Genomic DNA, 18,883 nt, shown 5'->3' on the forward strand with positions numbered 1-18,883 from the left:
AAGTTGGCGAGAACGAGAGATCATGGTCAGATAATGTGGGGGCAAACGAGGTTGATATGGAATATTTTTGCTAGTAGGTATGTAAAGAATGCTAGCTTCCTGTATAGTATGAATGAGCGTATCGACAGTGGTATAGAGATCGTCTTCCATAGTGGGAGATGAAAGGTGCTTGGTGTGCTGAGTGAGGTAAGAGCGATAGCAGGTCCAGTTAGCTTTGTCAAATCGATAAGAGGAGCGGGAAGGCATTTGCGAGCGAGGGGACACAGAAGAGTGGAGGTTTATGGTGACTTTAATAGAAGCGTGATCACTACCCAGGGTATCTAGGACTGCAATGGTGCTATGAGTTAGGAGATTGCTAGACGTGATAACGATGTCAGGTGTTGTGTTAGACTCTGGGCGAGTAGGTTTGGGCAGCTGATGGATGGTGCCAGTGGTGTTTGTGGTGATAAATGTTTCAAAATTAGTACGATCGTGTTGAGAGCGAATCGAGCGCGTGTGGTGATCGTGTGTGCATATTGAAATCAACCATGATAATATAGTGGCGATACGTGTTGGAAATGTGCTAAACAAGTTGTAATGGGAGGAGATGACCAGGCCGGATGTAGATTGTAGCTATGGTGATGATAAGAGATTTGAAATACACAGTTGTAATGATGTGTTCCGGTAAAGGAGTAATCGCACAAGTGTGCTGGCGATAAGGCAAATGGGGAGAGAAACCAACCGCTACGCTTCCATTAGATCTCTGTGCTGGCAGAGGATTATCTGCTCGTAAAATGGTATATCCTGATAGGCGACATCTAATTGTCTTAGTTAAGAATGTTTCATTGAGGAGAAAAACTGTGATATGTTCCACGAGTAGCAGGCTTTCAAACAGGAGTTTGTTTTTTCAAAAAGCATCGGATGTTTAAAAAGAGAAAGTTTATAGCCATGATGAAGTAGAAGTTAACCGGTTTGACTTGTTGGAGATGCATGAAAATGGACTGTTCCCAGAATATGTTGCCGTGAAATGAATGTGAAATGTTGCTTTGGCTGCAAGAGTGATTTGCTGCAGGATGTGTGGCCGGATAAAAGAGTGGATGTTTTGCAGTGCGAGAGTAAGAGAATTGAGCAGTTGATTTACTGTGACCGGAGTGTCAACTGTAGACGAGGTGGTGGTAACATTGGATGTTGAACGTAATGGTAGGACCAGTTCAGGGTGTTGTGGCGTTGGTTCCGCTTTTGCTTTACATTTATAACTGTAAGTAGGATGACTGTCAGGACATGTAGAACACTGTGCTGGCTGATGTAAATTTGTGCATAGTCTGGTTGAGTGTGGTCCTGCACAGTAATCACATTTGAACTCATTTTTGCATACAGCTGTTACTGTGAGTATTGTAGGCCTGGCAACGTTCGCAGCGAACTGGAGGAGGTGCCATTGAACGTGAGTGTTCGACTCTATGTTTGCGATTATGTATAAGAGCCCCATGAGCAAGCAAATCGTCTATTGTTTCTTGATGGGGTGTAAGAATGCGTACCATGAAGGTTGGCCCACGGTCGTTTCGGATTCTAAGTGCCTTAGAAATGGTGTATCCTTCAAATTTTAGTTCTTCATGAACTTCCTCGTCTGTATAAGACGGGCCTACTCCACGGATGACAACAGATAGAAGAGCTGGCCTCCGAGGTGGAGGGGGTTGCTTGCGTGTTGAAGCTGTGAGATGTGTGATTTCTGCTTGTGCCCCAAAGATATCTATAGGGACTTTGTTTCGGATAGTCTTGTAGAGATCAGGATCAGTTGTTTTTAGGATGTACCCATTTCTGGTGTGCACAATTTTCTTGATGGAAGCACGTGGAAGATATTTTCTTAGCTGAAGTGTAACGAATTTCTCATTGGAGAATTTAGTATCGTAATTGCGGAGGAGGATAGAAAATGTTGACTGAACAGGTGAAGAAGCAGAAACTGTTGGATCGCCTGTATCCATAGTGTCAGTATCAGAATGCTCAGTATGTTGCTTTTTCTTTGGCGGTGAATCTTGTACACGGGCATCGTAACTAGCCTTGGATTGAGGCAACCTGGATCGAACTGAGGTGGAAGATTCGATAGATGCTCCAGAAGTCTGAGAATCCCGTTGGCGGGAGCCTGAAGAACTGGGTTGTGATTTTGACGGCCTCTTCCGTAGCCCCACTTTCGTGGGACAAACAGAAAGTCCATCAACAACCGAAGGTAGATTTTGATGTCGACCGGTATTTCGTTTGCCAGGTTTCGTGCCATGATCCGCCATAATGAAGTCTATCCAGTGGGCCAATGCCCAGATAAAAAAGACAGTGCAAAAGTGTTTGTATATGATAAGATGTTATGTAATGATCTGATAGCAAGGTTGGACTACCCGTTTGGATAGTAGTCCAGGTAAGACAGTTCACCTATTAATGCAGTGACACTGTACACCCTTGGCTGAGATCCTGATGAACAGTGTCCTGTAAAAGCGCAGAGAAAAGTTCAGGATCAGGAGTAGGAAGGTTTTTTTCAAAGATCGTCACCGTTCTAAGTAGGTGGCGCTTCAGAGGCAAAACCTCTGGAAAAGTATGTATCACAAAAGCGCCTGAGCTCCAACCTATAACTTTGGATTTCAAACCTTTGATTTACGGTTATTTGTGATTTCACGTTTAATAAAGACAAATATTTTAAAGTATTTGTACTTAAAATAAATTATTTAAATAGACCCGTTTTTTCATAAAGTTTCTCTTTTTTTTTTAAATTATTGTTCAAAGCCTTTGTATTTTAATAAGCCTTTTCCAAATTCAATGCAAATGAATTGTGCTGTCATCTTTGGAGTTCTTTTAAACTATACGTTTGTGGCCAATCCTTTCGACAATGAGATCTCGGAAACTACAGACTCTAGAAAGATGACGTTTTCACTGATCGATTAGAAATTTTATGTAGATTGTCCAGTTCTAGTTGAATATTTAAAAAAACATAGTCATTATTTCTTTATTACATTTTTACGAGTACACTGGACGTGTTGAAATTAAAAAAAGAAAAAACTAAACCATCATATCCTACGCATTATACATTCCAACACCACATAATTGTATATGGGATTGCATACCTCTCAGGCATTTGTTTTATGGCCAAATGATAATGAAAAACGAAGGATAACCATTTCTCCACTTTCAGTTGAATCTTTATTGTTTGAAGTGTTTTGCCCAATGAACACCATATATCACTGACATTATAATTAATTGTGTGCATAACGTATGTGCTTATTACATACTGTATACAAGAAGAAAGAAAACACTGAGCATACATGAATTAAAAACTCCAACCGGAAGTAGGCTCAAATCTTACAAACGGTGCGAGATATTGAAAAAGTAATCGAAAAAATCTCATCTTTATGGTATATCTTGCCAATTTTATCAAGACGTCTTTTATTTGTGTTTGTAAATGGACATGTACAGATGTGAGGAATAACAAGGAGATTCATGCTCATATGTGAATGATGTGCTGTGTAGAGACCCCAGGTTCAGTTAGTAATAATAATAAAAATGGAGTGCTTCTTGAAATGTACTGCCATCTATTGTTGAATAGTACGCTTTACACGTACCTTACTTGTTTAAAAATGTTAAAAACAATACGTGGGTCACTGACAATAAAACCTAACCTGAACTTTAGACGACTCACTTGTGTGATGTTATCTACGTAACTTTATTTAGTTTCTATCTTTTGCACATGAATAATTCAACAAAATTCCTTTTTATATACAATATTTTTTATGATAAGAGGATGCTTAGAACAATACTTTTACAGCACTAATACAGAGCTCATATTCCATTATGTGTATTTCAAGTTGAAGTGTTAGTTACAGTTTTTCCTCTTACCAATATATATTGTTGTGTGTTTTGTGTTTGTATAATTTAAACTATGTAACTGTCCATACGGATTACTACTTTCCTAAAGAAGTTTTTAGAGGCTTTATCTTACATTTTAATGAATAAATAGTTATGATGTGTTTAATATAGTGTTAAGTGCTGGCGTCATCCATAAATTATCGTAAGAGAACGTTTCTTGTATTTTTACTACGCGTATCATAATTTACAAAATAACATTTCTTTCTCGTTATGGATAACATTATAGTATTATGGTTACACAATTATGTTTGTAGCTGAAATTGAAATTATTTGTAAGTCTACTTCTAATAATAATAATAATAACTCACTGACAAATATTTAATAATCAGATAACAGTTGTATATTCCGTATCAAAAGGACACAAGAGAATGCCTTCGTCAGAGTAAAACAAAAACAATTTCGTGAATCTCTAGTGTCTTCCTCTTTATTTAGAAAAATCTTTCAGGGTTTGGACAGACCTCTTCATTCGAGTAGTCTCTATTTCTTCTTATAAGGGATCATGTAAAATTTGATTATTATAAATGCAGAAAACGTTTATTTTTTGTGCTTTAATAGTGAAAAATTTAAATATTTTGTTTTTCAAAAAAGTAAATATATTGGAATAAATTTCACAAATATTTTGTTTGTTTACAGTGATACTGTTTTGAACCAATACATGAAGCACATATATGTAACAACTCACAACAGAGCAGCACCATATCTTGTTGGACTCGGCTTTGGCTATTATCTTCACACAATAAAAGACAAGAAGATTAATTTGTCAAAGGTAAGAAATCACTATCAAACAAAGTATAAAAAGAAAAAGAGAAATATAAAAGAAAATAGAAAAAGAGAAGAAGGAATAAAATAAATAGATGAAGAAGATTACTTTAGTCAAAAATCTGCTTGAACTTAGAGAACGTTATACTATTCTATGTCATAGAGAAATCTTATTGAGTCTCCTCAATCATAAAAGTTATACGGTGATAGTTTCTTTTTTTTCTTTTTAATTTCAATTACAAGTAATAAGTGCATTTCAGATAGGAGTATGTGTATCACCATTAGGAGTAGAAAGCTACAAATAATACAATCTGTTAGTTAACGGTGTAATTTGTCAAAGGTAAGAAATCATTATCATATAGAACATAAATAAATAAATAAATAAATCATCTATTCAGTAAAATAGAAATGGTGGACTATAGTCAAGTGGCTAGAGCGTCATGAGGCAAAGTGGGGAGTCACGTGAATATAAGCCACTAAGTTTAGAAAGCTCCTGATACGCCTGTTAAAGACAGGGCGACGCAACGCTCTGACCACCTGTTAGTTTCTAGGCTGAACATAGTTCAGCCGGTTTCTAACAGATGGCGTTGGAGCGGCTTAAACCCACAAAGGGCTGTTACGCCAAGTGGTTTGTCTTTTGTAGTACAATAGAAATTATTGATTATTATTGGCAATGAGAGATTTATCTTTTAACACCATAAAAATTCGTGTTTGTCTATTTTATCAAAACCTATCACTAAAGATCATTTTGAAGGTTGATGGAATCTTGTATAGAGATTTCTCTGAGGAGATTGCAATCGTGAACAAACAGAATAGTATTACAAGATGTAGGTTGAAGATGATCAGGAATATCATCTATGAATAAAAATAAGGAACCAAGGACACCATCTTGTGGAACTCCAGCTTTTACTGAGACAAACGTGGATATATCACAAAAAATGATTACACATTATCGTCTATCAGAAAGATAGCTTTCAATAAACTTTAGTAAGGAAAATCTATTCTATAAATTGTGCAAAATATGGAATTGTGATTTACGGAATCAATTATTTGTTTATATCAAAATATATTATGTCTATTTGGATATTATTTGCTATACAGTCCATAGCGTTAAAAAATAGAACTAACAAAATTGTTAAGCTAGAGCTACCAGGACGAAAAACACGTTGCATTGAGTTAATATAAGAGAGGTGATTTTTAAAATTCTATCTTTCATTTTTTTTCGCAGATAATTGATAGCAATAATGATTTCAGAATATTTCTCCGGGGAGGAATTCCAAAACACTTGGGGTGAAAAATAGTATTACAAAAATACTGCAGATCTACATTGAACACAATAGGATATTTGGTCCCCGGGGGGGGGGGGGGGTATTCTTCCCCGGGCCACTCTCTGAAATCATCATTGATTGATAGAGGAGATAATATTGACATTAGCATGTATAGACATTTTTTGTACTACCAGATTTACGTATAAGAATTATGTTTGCTTGTTATCATGAAAGTGAAAAATTTTCTTCTGAAAAGCATTTATTGTTTCATCGTGTCGGAGAATTATATTGTTTTAAATACATATACTGTATCACAATGCGTTTTTTTTTCCCATTAGACTGTTGTGGCATTAGGCTGGCTGGCTTGTTTCGCTGTTCTTTACGCTGTAATGTATGGACCATATGAATTATTCCAATATAAGTACAAATATAATGTTTTGGAAGCCAGTTGCTATAGCTCTCTACACAGTTTTGCATGGGCAGTTGCTTTATCATGGCTCATATTTGCATGCAGTAAAGGATACGGAGGTAAGAAAAAAATCTGTAACATAAACATTTTTTTTTTTTTTTTGTAATACATCTCATACGTAAGCTTAAGTTAATTTTTAAATAATGGATATATATTAACATCGAAGTTATAAAATTGTTTATTTATTTAAGGATATAATTTGACGCATATTTATAAAATTTGTAAAAAATATAACAACTTAACTGCGTCCAAATGCACTTCAAATTGAACTAAATAGTTTCTGCAATATTTGTTGCCTCTGTCAGTAGCTTTGGAAAACTGACATGAACCTTCACTTCTCAGAATTGTACCATGCACTTTTTTCTTAATGAATCCAATTGACAAGTGGTGTGGTTTAAGCTTTTGTTAAAGTAAAGTTCTTGTACTCGATCAGTCCTTCTTAACGAACTACTGCAAATACTTTGTATTAGAAGTGTTTTTTGTAACTACATATGCATAAACAGATGATAAAGTATTTGGATGCAGTAAGTTGTTATGCTTTGTACAAAAGCGATTTATATTTGTTTTAAAATGGGCTAATTTTGCTGTTATATTAAGTTTATCTCCAAATAATTGTCTAATTGTTATTTTTGTGTTACCCTATAAATACCAAGTGGCGGGGGAGTCAAATTAACCCGAGCGTTCAATTTTTCAATTTTGTTTTGCAGGACAAAGTGTTTACTAAGAGCTCTTGACTTTTTACACTGTTCATTTGAATGTAAAGTTCATTTTATTAGTTTCATATTAGAATATCGTCTGTTATATATATATCAGACTTTATATATACACCGTCTGTTATATATATAATGTCGGGGACTGCTTTGACCTCACTTGGTACTAAGTGTAACCTATTTTTATTTTCGCCATTTTTTATTTTTAGTCCATAACCTGCATTTCTTTTTCAGTGTTACTTCTGTCCCTTAAATAAACACTGAAGTTTACAAGAACATTTTCTAGTGTTAAAGTTATTAGTTTCGTTCTTTCTTGAATGACGTTTTCATACGTCATATATCAATGATGTCTTGAATAATGTCATATGTGTAATTACTTACGATAAATGTAAACTAGAGCTACTTCAAAGATTTTTGTTATCAGTCCAGTTTCAAATGTTACTTCAAATTCAATACGATCACTTGAATACAATGCAGGAGAATTTACCCAACTTCCTCTCCCCTTTGTAATATACGTAGCGGATACGGGCTTTGTACTTCTATGGTTAAACCTAATGACCAGTTGAAGCAATGATTTTCTGTGAGTTGTACGTTATTTGTTATATGTCCTTTAGTACAGGTAGAATAAAATGTTATGAAAAATTATAAAGTTTACATAAATTAATTTAACGAAGTACTTAGTCGTATAAACTTAATCATCTAGAAGGACTTTTGTCTTATATACAAAAGACTAATCTGAACTAAAAGTTAACTCCTTGATATGAGGCTTCAATGGACTTACGCCGACCATCCGGTGATTTTTAGTTGGGAAAAACATGGTCACCACATTGTAGATTCTTTCGCTATTTTTGCTGGCTTTATTGATCTGATCCGCTTATATTTTTTTCATTTAAGTAGCTCTCCAGTTGTTCTCACGACACTGGATGAACTCTATACTGCCAACAGCATCTTATTTTCAAAATCGTCATCCACTCAAATACGGGCTTGACTCACATTTACACTTTTCACATTGACGTGAAATGTCATGTAATAAAACATGTAGCAAATACAGATAACTTAACAAAATTCTAAAATGACAAAGAAAATATTTTTATTTTCTGGAAAATACGAGAAGTTTCAAAGCTTCAACTTAGTCCGTGTTTCGGGTAAAAATTTTATTTCCATTTCTTTAAAACTAATATAATATCAACGAAAACGAAGTTATTTATTGTTTTAAATGTTGTACCACTGAGCAATAATTGTAGTCACTTACTGAACTGACCCAATTACTTAATAAAGAGAACATTGTAAGTGTTTCAGAGTCTTAAATAGATTGCATCATAAAGATAAAAATCTCATAGTTAATAAACTCTAAAATAAGCCCTAATTGTTTTAGACAGATATTAAGCAACACTAGTTTTTCAAAACCAAATTTAAAGGAAAATAACTAAATTTTAAACTATCTTCTTCATTTTAAACAAAATAAAGCAGTATTGACCGAATAACAATAATTTTAACGACAAATTCTTTCAAGGATCTAGGTTCTTGGTAATGTGAGAAATCAGATAGATAGATAGATAGATAGATAGATAGATAGATAGATAGATATGAGCTTAGCTATGTTTGTGACTTAATAACTCTTGAACTACCTGACCGACCATCAAATTTTCAACATAGATGAGGTTCAGACCTGGGATAATTTTTAGCATTTTACTTTGGTGGTGCAATTTGAGGAAGGGGAGGGAGGAGATATATAAAATGATCGAAAATGAGCGATGTTAGTGTCGAATCCATAGGTCGCTAAGTTGATTTATGATAGTTTTGGTGCCCTTTATGTCCAAAATGAAATGTATTCTCCCCGTGCGAAGAACAGACATTTTGGTAGTCAGATATAACTACTTAACTCTTGAAAACACAATGACCTTAACTGTGATAGTCACCTTATTCCTTCATTCCTGCTTCATAATTTTCTTTCAAACTACAAGTGAAAGAAACAGGACATCCTCTCCCTGCACTATCATTGTGGACCTGCCTAGTTACGTTTGGTAAATAACGTAGCACTTACTTTAAAGCATAACACTATTATATATATATATATATATATATATATATATATATATATATATATAATATATATATATATATATATATATATATAAATATTAAGTTAAATGAGGATAATTCAAAAATGCTAAAATCATTGTACTAATTTTCGAAAAAATACTAAAATTTTCAAAATTTCAGCAATTTAGAAGTCCTGAAAGCCTAGAAGTTTTTTATTTATTTTTTTTAAGAGAGGCTTATTCTAAATAATTAGATAATGGTGTATTTTTAATACTCCGATTCGATTAAGTCTTCTAATGGAAAAAGATTACATATTATGGAAATTAAGCTTAAGGGTCTTAAAGTATAGAGTTAGTTAATTGAGAATAGAATTATACAATAATAGAAATACAGCCTTTCTTTATATAATTACTTAAAATTTTTATCTGCCTAATCATAAGTTACCTTTCAATTGAAAAATATAGTTTATAATACGGATATCGTCGATCTAGATTTGATAAGAATATGGCTGTTTTGAACCTTTTCTATCAGCTCTATTTTATAAACTTATCTTTATTTTGATTTGACAGGATATATCAACAAACTATAACCTTTATTTTGATTTTACCGGATTTATCAACAAACTATTAACTTTATTTTGATTTTACAGGATTTATCAACAAACTACTATCGTCTAAGGTGTTTCAACCTCTGAGTAAACTTTCCTACTGTATGTTCCTTACTCATTATGCTGTCCTTCTCGTCAATACTTCAAGAATAAGAGCTCCAATTTACATGGATGAGTATTTCTTGGTAAGGATATACGGTATTTTATAATGGTTTTCGTATTATAAATAGGTTTTAAACTGGAAAATATGTACATAGCTACATTAATTTTATTTTGAACATGACGTAGTTCAACGTATAATATTGTATATGGAAGCAAGAATTATGTCTCTACATGATGTGAAATCGTAACAAAAGAGCTATTTTTAAAATCCAAGTATTAATATTATTTTTGAAATTTAATATTTCGACTGCAACCTTCAGCCTTGTTCGTGAAAATAATGAAGTTAAAAACAGTTATAGAAATTGAAAAAAGTACTGTGAAGGGTATCCTACAGAGATTTTAATGGAATTATGTCGTAGAAATCATAGAATTCTAAGGAAAATTTATCAACGAAGTTACAATTCTTTTTTTTGTTTTCAATACCTATATCTATTTTTTAATATATTGGTATTTGAACTTCAGGGTTCCATAAGCTATAGAGTTAATTAGTTAGTTATATTTGTTTGAGTTTGACATAGAGTTAACTTTGAAATGCCTGTAAACTATTGAATATAAAGCCGCAGAATGTTAATAGGCAAAAATGAATTTTCCTATAAATTTATTAATATAATTAAGATAAAAGATATAACGTACGTATTCATTTACGTATTCAACTTTTGAGACCTTGAAATTTTAAAGATATTTGCTGATTGCAAAATACATATGTACTAATTGATTTTTAATTCTTTATTTCAGATGCATAACTATGCTGGTGACTCAATTATAACATTGATAGCATCTATATTATTGTATCTATTCTTCGAATCTCCCATGTTCATTTTGACGAGGTTATTCTTCGGAAAGGGTGAGTCTTAATCTCGATTTAATAATATTAAATTGAATACGAACTATCTAACTGAAAATTGAAAACTATTAAATTCTCTATTGTCTAATGCAATAAAATATCAAGCTTTAGATACAAGTTTTAACAAAATATCATAACTTAGTCATTCTTAGTTGATTTATCTAATAGATTTTTAATTACTAACAAGAAGTGTTAAATATTGAACAAGCAGAATCAATGAATGGTATATATATTTTGAAAATTACAGATAATAATACATATAAGGTGACTTGGCTGTATAAATAAACAAATCTACCCTGTTCGTTAAGAGAGTTGCTTTTAATAAAATCGTCGAATCCTCTTAAACCTTGTCGTTTGCATTATTAAGACAAAAGATAAGAATTGATTGATAAAGATAGGATAAAAATAGGTAAAATAAGCCATTGTAAAATATATAGCACTACATATATGTACACGTTCGTTTCGATCTGTTAATCTTATTAAAATAACTTTCGGATACGAAATACCGGTACTACCTCATGAAGTAGTAGTAGGGTTGCAAGATTGGACTGAAGACAAAGCCAGAGACCAGCGGTGAGGAACACAAATCTTGAAACTAAAGATTTTTTATCTTATTACCATGATTGAATTCTAACATTTACTACCACCATTACAAACTACTAACAAATGTATACTGTACATAGCTATGTGAAAAGAACACAAAAACATTAGTAATTATAGATATCTACCTTATTGTTAATATTTTTAAAGCTCCTCGCTGGTTCAAGATGAGTTCTGTTTTCCACAACGGTCTTGTATAAATCTTGACAACTCATTTTCAACCTTATCTGAACACAAATTTCGGATACCAAAGTTTCGTTGATATTCTGTTTATCACTTGACCAAAAAGCTTAAAACTCATTGTGTAGATCATTTCCATCGAAACTAACTTTGATCCTCACCTCTGACAGAGCATTAAATAATACAGTCTCAACAATGAAAGTAACTTAAACTTAGCCTTCTGTTATAATAAAAACATAATCCTTGGAAATAACTAACAAGGTGGATCAAGATGGCTGCTGGACAGATAAGAATATGAGCGTTAAGCTCTTACTTTTATCAATTTGAATCTTAATCAATTTTTACTTTTAGACAAATATGCTGTTTGATACAATTATTAGATATTTAGCATATTTTAATTATGTTCGGCGCCGCTTATTCTCTTTAATTTTACATTCATTAGTGATAACAAGTTTACTTATAACCGGCCAATTGTCCACATGGACGGACCATTTTGAAAATCAATTTTATACTGAAACAATATCAGTGAAGTCGACTAGGCTCATATAGCTGCGACTAATAATATATTATAATACCCGCAAGTGTTCAAAGGAAAGTAAAAACTAACAACAAAGTACAATACATATAATAAGGCATAATGACATAGATAATTAGTTACGGAATCTAATGTTTAAGCACGTTGATTTATTTCGTTGATTCCTAGACCCGAGAATGTATTTCGAACCTGGGCTCTTCGAGTTCTGCTATCCTAAGTATGTCATTACTAAGAATTCGTCTTTTATATATATATATACAGTAAGACGCTAAATTCGTTGTACAAAAGCAGAGGAGTGATTCCTGAGAGTAAAACAAACAAAAAAAGTTCCAATAAACATAGGGCGAAAACCCCATCGTTTACGTGTTATAGGCTGCCGAAAACATGAAAAAATGAATTCTAAAGATCCATAGCTCCAAAACTATGGGATCTACTGTAGTCGGCTCAAGACTTCACTTAGGAACTAGTATGTGCTCTATCCAAAAATACATGTTTTAGAATCCTAAGGTACTCACGCAACAATTTTTATGGAGGTAGTTGGAGAGTACGGTATATCATAGGTGCGTAGTCAAACTTCTTTTATAAAAATTGTTGTGGAAGCACCTCAGGATTCTGAAACACGCATTTTTGGATACGGCACATAATAGTTCCTAAGTGAAGTCTTGACCCGACTACGGTAAGTACCATAGTTTTGGAGCTATGAACCTTTAAAATTCATTCTTTCATGTTTTTGGCAGCCTATAACACGTAAACGATGGGGTTTTCGCCCTATGTTAATTGGAACTTTTTGGTTTGTATTACTCTCAGGAATCATTCCTCTGCTTTTGTACAAGGAATTTACCGCCATACTGTATATATATATATATATATATATATATATATATATATATATATATATATATATATATATATATATATATATATATCACGAGAGATAGATAGATAGTTATATTAATTGTGACTCATCTTTCATCGTATTCAGGTGGAGATCTACGGTATTTACTCGAATATGAGCGGCTTCTCTTTTCCAAATTTTTGGTCTAAAATTGTCGGGGAACACTTAGATCGCATAGTTCCTGTTTTACTTTTTTCTTTCTTTCTTGGTGTTACTTTGTAGTTTCTGTTTTTAGGTTTATTTTTACGATAAAGTATGTGAGCTTATAATATATAGAAGAGCAACGAAAACTATCAACAATGATTTGGGAATGTTGACAACAAGCGGTAAGACTTACCGTAACACCATTGTCAATCGCAAAATACTGCCACGGCTTAATTTTTCTGTGTCAAAATGCTTTAAGAAAGGAGAAAGAAATTGAGTTGACAACTTAATGTTCTCATTTTTCAGTTCAGCGAAAGTCCAAGCTTGTACTTTTCAGAATGGATAGAGGCATTACAATCTAATTTTCTCTAGGGTCTTACGAGAGTTTTTATATCCACACGTTAAATGAATTCTCAAAATAGATATTACATTTTTAGGCGATCGCTTATATTCAGGGAGTGGTTATATTCGAGTAAATACGGTAACTGGAAACTATTTTTAATCTCATATTAGTTATATTCTTTCACAACAAAGCATGTTAGTACGTTAGTAATGATGCGGTGTTCTTTATTATGTTCATGAGTTTATTTAACTGTATAATATTGTTTCTTAGGAAATGTTCCAGATATTTCGTTACGTTGGATCTGTCTATTAATATAAGAGTAGTTTCTTTACCACCAGAAATTCGGAGCGAAAAAAATGAGTTTTTAATGTTTAGCAGATTTTCTACGATTATCTTTATCTTAGCTCATCCTTCCAATTATTAACGTAGAAATTTTGTTGTAGTACTGCTGTAAATAGATTAGTGATGAATTTTTATGGATAGGGAAACGTAGAGACTTACCACTAGATGTCCGATTATATAGAATGAGTCTTCCTCCATGTTGACTCTGGAATTATTATTTAAATAATTAATATATTTCTGACCAGAGTATATATTTCTTTATTAAAAAATTAAGATATTTCGTAACAGTTTCCATAATTAAACGTCTGAGAAAGATAACGTTACGTTATGGAAACTGTTACGAAATATTTTAATTTTTAATAAAGAAGTACATACTCTGGCCAGAAAAATATGAATTATTTATAGAATGAGTATGTAGAAAGTTACCTTAAAAAAGATACACATACAAAACAAAAGAAATCTTAACAAATCATTTAAAATTTGTTTTTTTAATTTTGAAACGTATTATTTTTAGATCTTCCTTTGAAATAGAATTAGAAAGTAGGAACAATGCTTAGCAGAAGGGTCCAGCTATTTTTTTCTAAAAAAAAGTTAAAATTTTGGTAGTTTCTGTTCACATTAGGTTATTTTAGGCTAGGTTAGATTATGTTAGTGTAGGGATCCAGCATAATTTTAAAAAAGAAGATTGAATGTCGCTCATTTCTATTAATATTAGGTTACGTTATGTTAGTTCAGGTTAGTTTAGGTGAGGTTAGATTTGGTTAGGTTAGGTCCAAGTACTTGAATCTTCCATTTCTCCCGTAAATTTTGTATTTTTTTGCTTATTTCTGGACCCCTTCTGCTAAACATTTACCGAAAGTAATTTTGTTGAAGGTTGAACTTGGGTAAATCATTGGAGATGTTGGTAGTATATGGACAGTATTGAATTGCAATGTAACCACAATGTTTTAAATGAACTATTAAGATACTTCTGTTTACTCTTTATCGACTTCAATATTGTTCTTCTAAACTTACTCATAATTCTCAGAAGTGGACACACAATCTCACCTCGTACTTTACAACTTCTCTATATCCACCGAAGGATAATACAAGTTAGTCTAATCTCTAAGTTTCCATTATTCTTGTAACCACTTTGTGGTTTTTATGAAAGGAATGTCGCGGCCATTAGCCATGTCGACTACTGCACTATAAATTGTTATGAAATAGTAAAATTGTATTAAACAAAATTAGTTTGCTCTAAAATTGTCGTGGTTACAAACTAAGCTGTAACCAAAATGGCAAAGGCATACCGACTGAAATCGTCCGTGTTAAGCAATATGGTTATACAGTAAAATTGTTGTAAATATGAAAATTAGTGACACCTGGAATGTCCATACTTATTCAAATTTGTATCCAAAATAAACAAATGTAAAAAACAACACTTGTATTAAACAAAACATAGTATCACGGGCGTCTCTGGCGGGGAGGGGGGACGGGGGGGACGCGTTCACCCAATATTTTGAAGTGACATAATCTAAAATTCCGCTGAGATACTAGCAGTTAGATCATTTCCTTTGATGTCCCCCCGAAATTTTACATGCCAAAGACGCCAATGCATAGTATTAAACTGGAATTCGAGATAGTTCTTTCTATCCTGATGCCATCTTTCCTAGTTTTCTCTCCCAAGTTTCTAAAACTATCCAACATTAGGTTATTTCACTGTTCTACGGTTTTTCTTTCATAGACTAACTCCACTCCACACTGTCACAACATCTAACATTGAAACACTTTCCGCCCACATTCTACACCCAACACAGAATTAGAAAGTAATTTGTTCTTTTTGTTTTGTTTCTTTCCTTCGTTCATGTAAATAATATTTCTATTGTTTTTATTTCAGGCATGAACAGGAATAATAGCCCCAAATCGCTACCTGCTAATGTCCCTGCTGAAAATGTTACTCAAGTGAAGACTGATCTTAATGAAAATATCTCATTGCAAGAAAAGGCAAAAGCTGTGTCTTCGGCTTCAAAGTGAAGTACAGAACGTAAAAATGAACTAGTTTAAAGACCAATTAAAAACATATTTTTTTTAAAAAATTGTACATCAACGTTATAAACTTCGATAGTAATGAAATTAAAAATTTCATTTCGGAATGTAAAAAAATATCCATGATACTTGAAACATATCATTTGGAAAAGCGACCTTATATCATGTGTTAAGAAGATCCCAGTGAATGATACTACATGTTTGTAACCATTAAGAAAATATTAAGTGTATTACAGGAAGCTATATTTCTTAAATACTTAAAAGAAAGATGGTGAAAAATAATAAATATATTTGATAAACAAATGGCATTTAAAGATATAATTGGAAAATACAGTATATGAAACAAATACTTAATCTCACAATGGTTTCGTCTCTTTACAACAAAACACATTAGTGAGTTAGCAAGAATACAATGTTTAGTGTTTAAGTCTTACATTTTTTTGTATTCTAGGTACTACCAGTTTGTCTTAAAGAATACAGTAACACCTTTGAATGACGGACACCGACGGGACATTATTATTTGCTCGTTAATGACAGGTGTCCGTTGAAGAGAGATTGAAGAAATTTAGATTACTCATATGAGTAATCATGAGGTAATTGTATGGAGTATGCAGGAAATACATTAGTCATAAATGTAAATAAATATAAACACATTTCGAAATACTGTATTCAGTATTCGAGTTACTGAATGGATGAGAGGAAAATTCCCTTTATGAAGAAATGAAATAATGGTATCGCTGACGTGTTTATACGGACATGTACTGCAAAACATATTGGATGTATGGAAATTTTCCATTCAAATACATGCCATCTGTCTGGTGGTTTACCTGATCATTGACAGTAGGGAAGAAACTTTTCGACTACTGTGCTGTATCATACATTTATTTTCAAGTTTCAGAAAATACTTTCTGTACAAAATAAACATGATCTCAAAATAATTCCTATCCGTTATAAAGAGGTTACTAAAACACTGGCATGTTCTGCAAAATGTACTGCATGTACAGGAATTTTCTTCTCAAATGCATGCCATCTGTCTGTTAGTTACCGAATCATTGACAGTAGGGAAGAAACTTTTCGACTAATATACTGTATCACAGATTTATTTTCAAATTTCAGAAAGTACCTGCTGCACAAAGTAAACATAATCTGAAAATAATTCCCATCTATTATGAAGAGGTTACTAAAACTTTGGGAAGAAAGAAGACTCCTCCTGTCCATATCTGAGAATACCGTAAAAGAGAGGGCTATGTCCCGTAATAATACACATATTTTGCCAGGACAAAATATCTGTCCGTATTGTGGAAGTGTCCGTTATTGAGAGGTGACTGTTTAGGGTGGTCTCACTGTATCATAATTTAGTTAAAATCAAATATATAGATATATACGGTATATTTTTTTTTCACATCTTGTTACGTATATATATATTATGAACGTTTCGGGATATTGTTTTCTGGTTAGTTCATCTGCTCATATGAAATCGCAAATCATGTAATATTTTTCACTGTGTGAGTGAGTATGTGCGCAAAATTGATCTGAGTTGTCTCTTTTTGTCTCACTCATTGGCTCATTTTTATACATAACTTTTTATACATAACTTTTTTATATAGATATATTTACCTTTATTTTACAGTTTACATTTAAGTGTGAAGCATTTGAGTGTGTGATGGGCGTTGTCATACAAAAGGGCATTGACATATTGTCAATACTGTGTGAATAAATTTATAAAGTTGACTTTATAAATTGTTATAAATACTTAATTATCTGTATATAGATTATTATGTATTAAATATAATAAATAAAAGTGTTTATTAAAATTAATACTCTTTTGATTAATTTTAATTGCTTTTTGTTTATAGTCCTTTGAGGTATGCTAGGTTTTCCAGTTCTTGTAATGACAATAGGTATATGAAGTAATCGAAACCTACTTCTGGTGCATGGGGTTCCGGATTCAAACCCTGCTCCCGCCAAGTGAACTTTGTAGTGGATAAACACCGTGTGCGTGGGTTTCCTCGGGGTTCTCCCGTTTCCTCCCATATTTTTCATTCTACCATTTCATTCATTCCTCATCATCACCGTCTCCTTTAGCCTTACCGGCATAAGAGTGGGACGTAAAACTCACAAATTTCATTTTCATTTCATTTCAAATTATATTAGTTTTATTAAAGAAAAAAATGCTTTTTGTAGCTTGAGCAGTGAATATTAGTACTTCGACCTTACTTTCGTTATCTCCGTTCCTAATCTTTGCGTTCAAGTTTTAGACAATGGTGGTATTCAGTCAGTTAGCACCGGTTCGTTAGAACCGGTTGTTAAAATATTTCGAGTTCACAGAACTGTTTGTTATACCTAGACATAATTTTACCCATAATTTTTACCCACTTATACCCAGGAACAGTAAATTTTAGTTCAACTATATTTTTAGAAACTCTTACTGCTACAAGGTTAAACATATGATTTCTCAGAACAAGTTATAAACGTTTATTTCTTAATCTCAAATGCTCAGATATCAAGAGTGGGAACCGGGATCACATGAGTATAGTAGTGAGGGTTATTTATATTTGAAACGCACACATAACAATTATAAACAATTTACGATCTATTGCTGGATTAAGTCTTTCCAGTACTTTTTGACAACCATTTTTTTTTGGATAGTTTGTTTCCAAAGGATATTCTCAGTGCTACCTAATTTCGTCACACCACCTTGTATTAGGATGATGTGTGTCTCTACTTGTCACTTATGGTATCCAGTAAAAATTTGCTTTTGTCTACCTTGTATGGTTTGTTTCCTAAGAGAGTTATATCTATTTATCTACCTATCCATGTACTATATATATATATACAGTGGCGGATCCAAGGGAGGGGCTATAGGGGCTGTAGCCCCCCCCTTGACGATGAGGTATGCACTGGATAAAATGGGCTTCAATCCTGTTTTACACTGGATAAAACGGCAAAATATGGTTTAGCCCCTCCCTTCATCATATCCTGGATCCGCCCCTGTATATATATATATATATATATCTTTTATATATATACAGAACCGGTTGTTAAAAAATAGATTAACATCACTAGTTTTAGAGT

General features: G+C 32.8%; 1 protein-coding gene across 1 annotated transcript in view; it reads left to right on the top strand.

Annotated features, from left to right (window-relative positions):
* LOC145670167 (O-acyltransferase like protein-like) overlaps positions 1–15,848 on the top strand; it is an 82,480-nt gene extending 66,632 nt beyond the window's left edge. The window contains exons 9-13 of the mRNA XM_081738540.1: positions 4,516–4,648; positions 6,248–6,437; positions 9,781–9,923; positions 10,636–10,744; positions 15,660–15,848. Coding sequence (XP_081594666.1) covers positions 4,516–4,648; positions 6,248–6,437; positions 9,781–9,923; positions 10,636–10,744; positions 15,660–15,796 — 712 coding nt within the window. The 3' untranslated portion in view covers positions 15,797–15,848. The remainder of the gene's footprint in view (positions 1–4,515; positions 4,649–6,247; positions 6,438–9,780; positions 9,924–10,635; positions 10,745–15,659) is intronic.
* Positions 15,849–18,883: the final 3,035 nt, after the last annotated feature.

This window comes from Thermobia domestica, chromosome 14, assembly GCF_964235325.1.
Source record: "Thermobia domestica chromosome 14, izTheDome1.hap1.1, whole genome shotgun sequence".
In the NCBI taxonomy this organism is placed as follows: Eukaryota; Metazoa; Arthropoda; class Insecta; order Zygentoma; family Lepismatidae; genus Thermobia; species Thermobia domestica.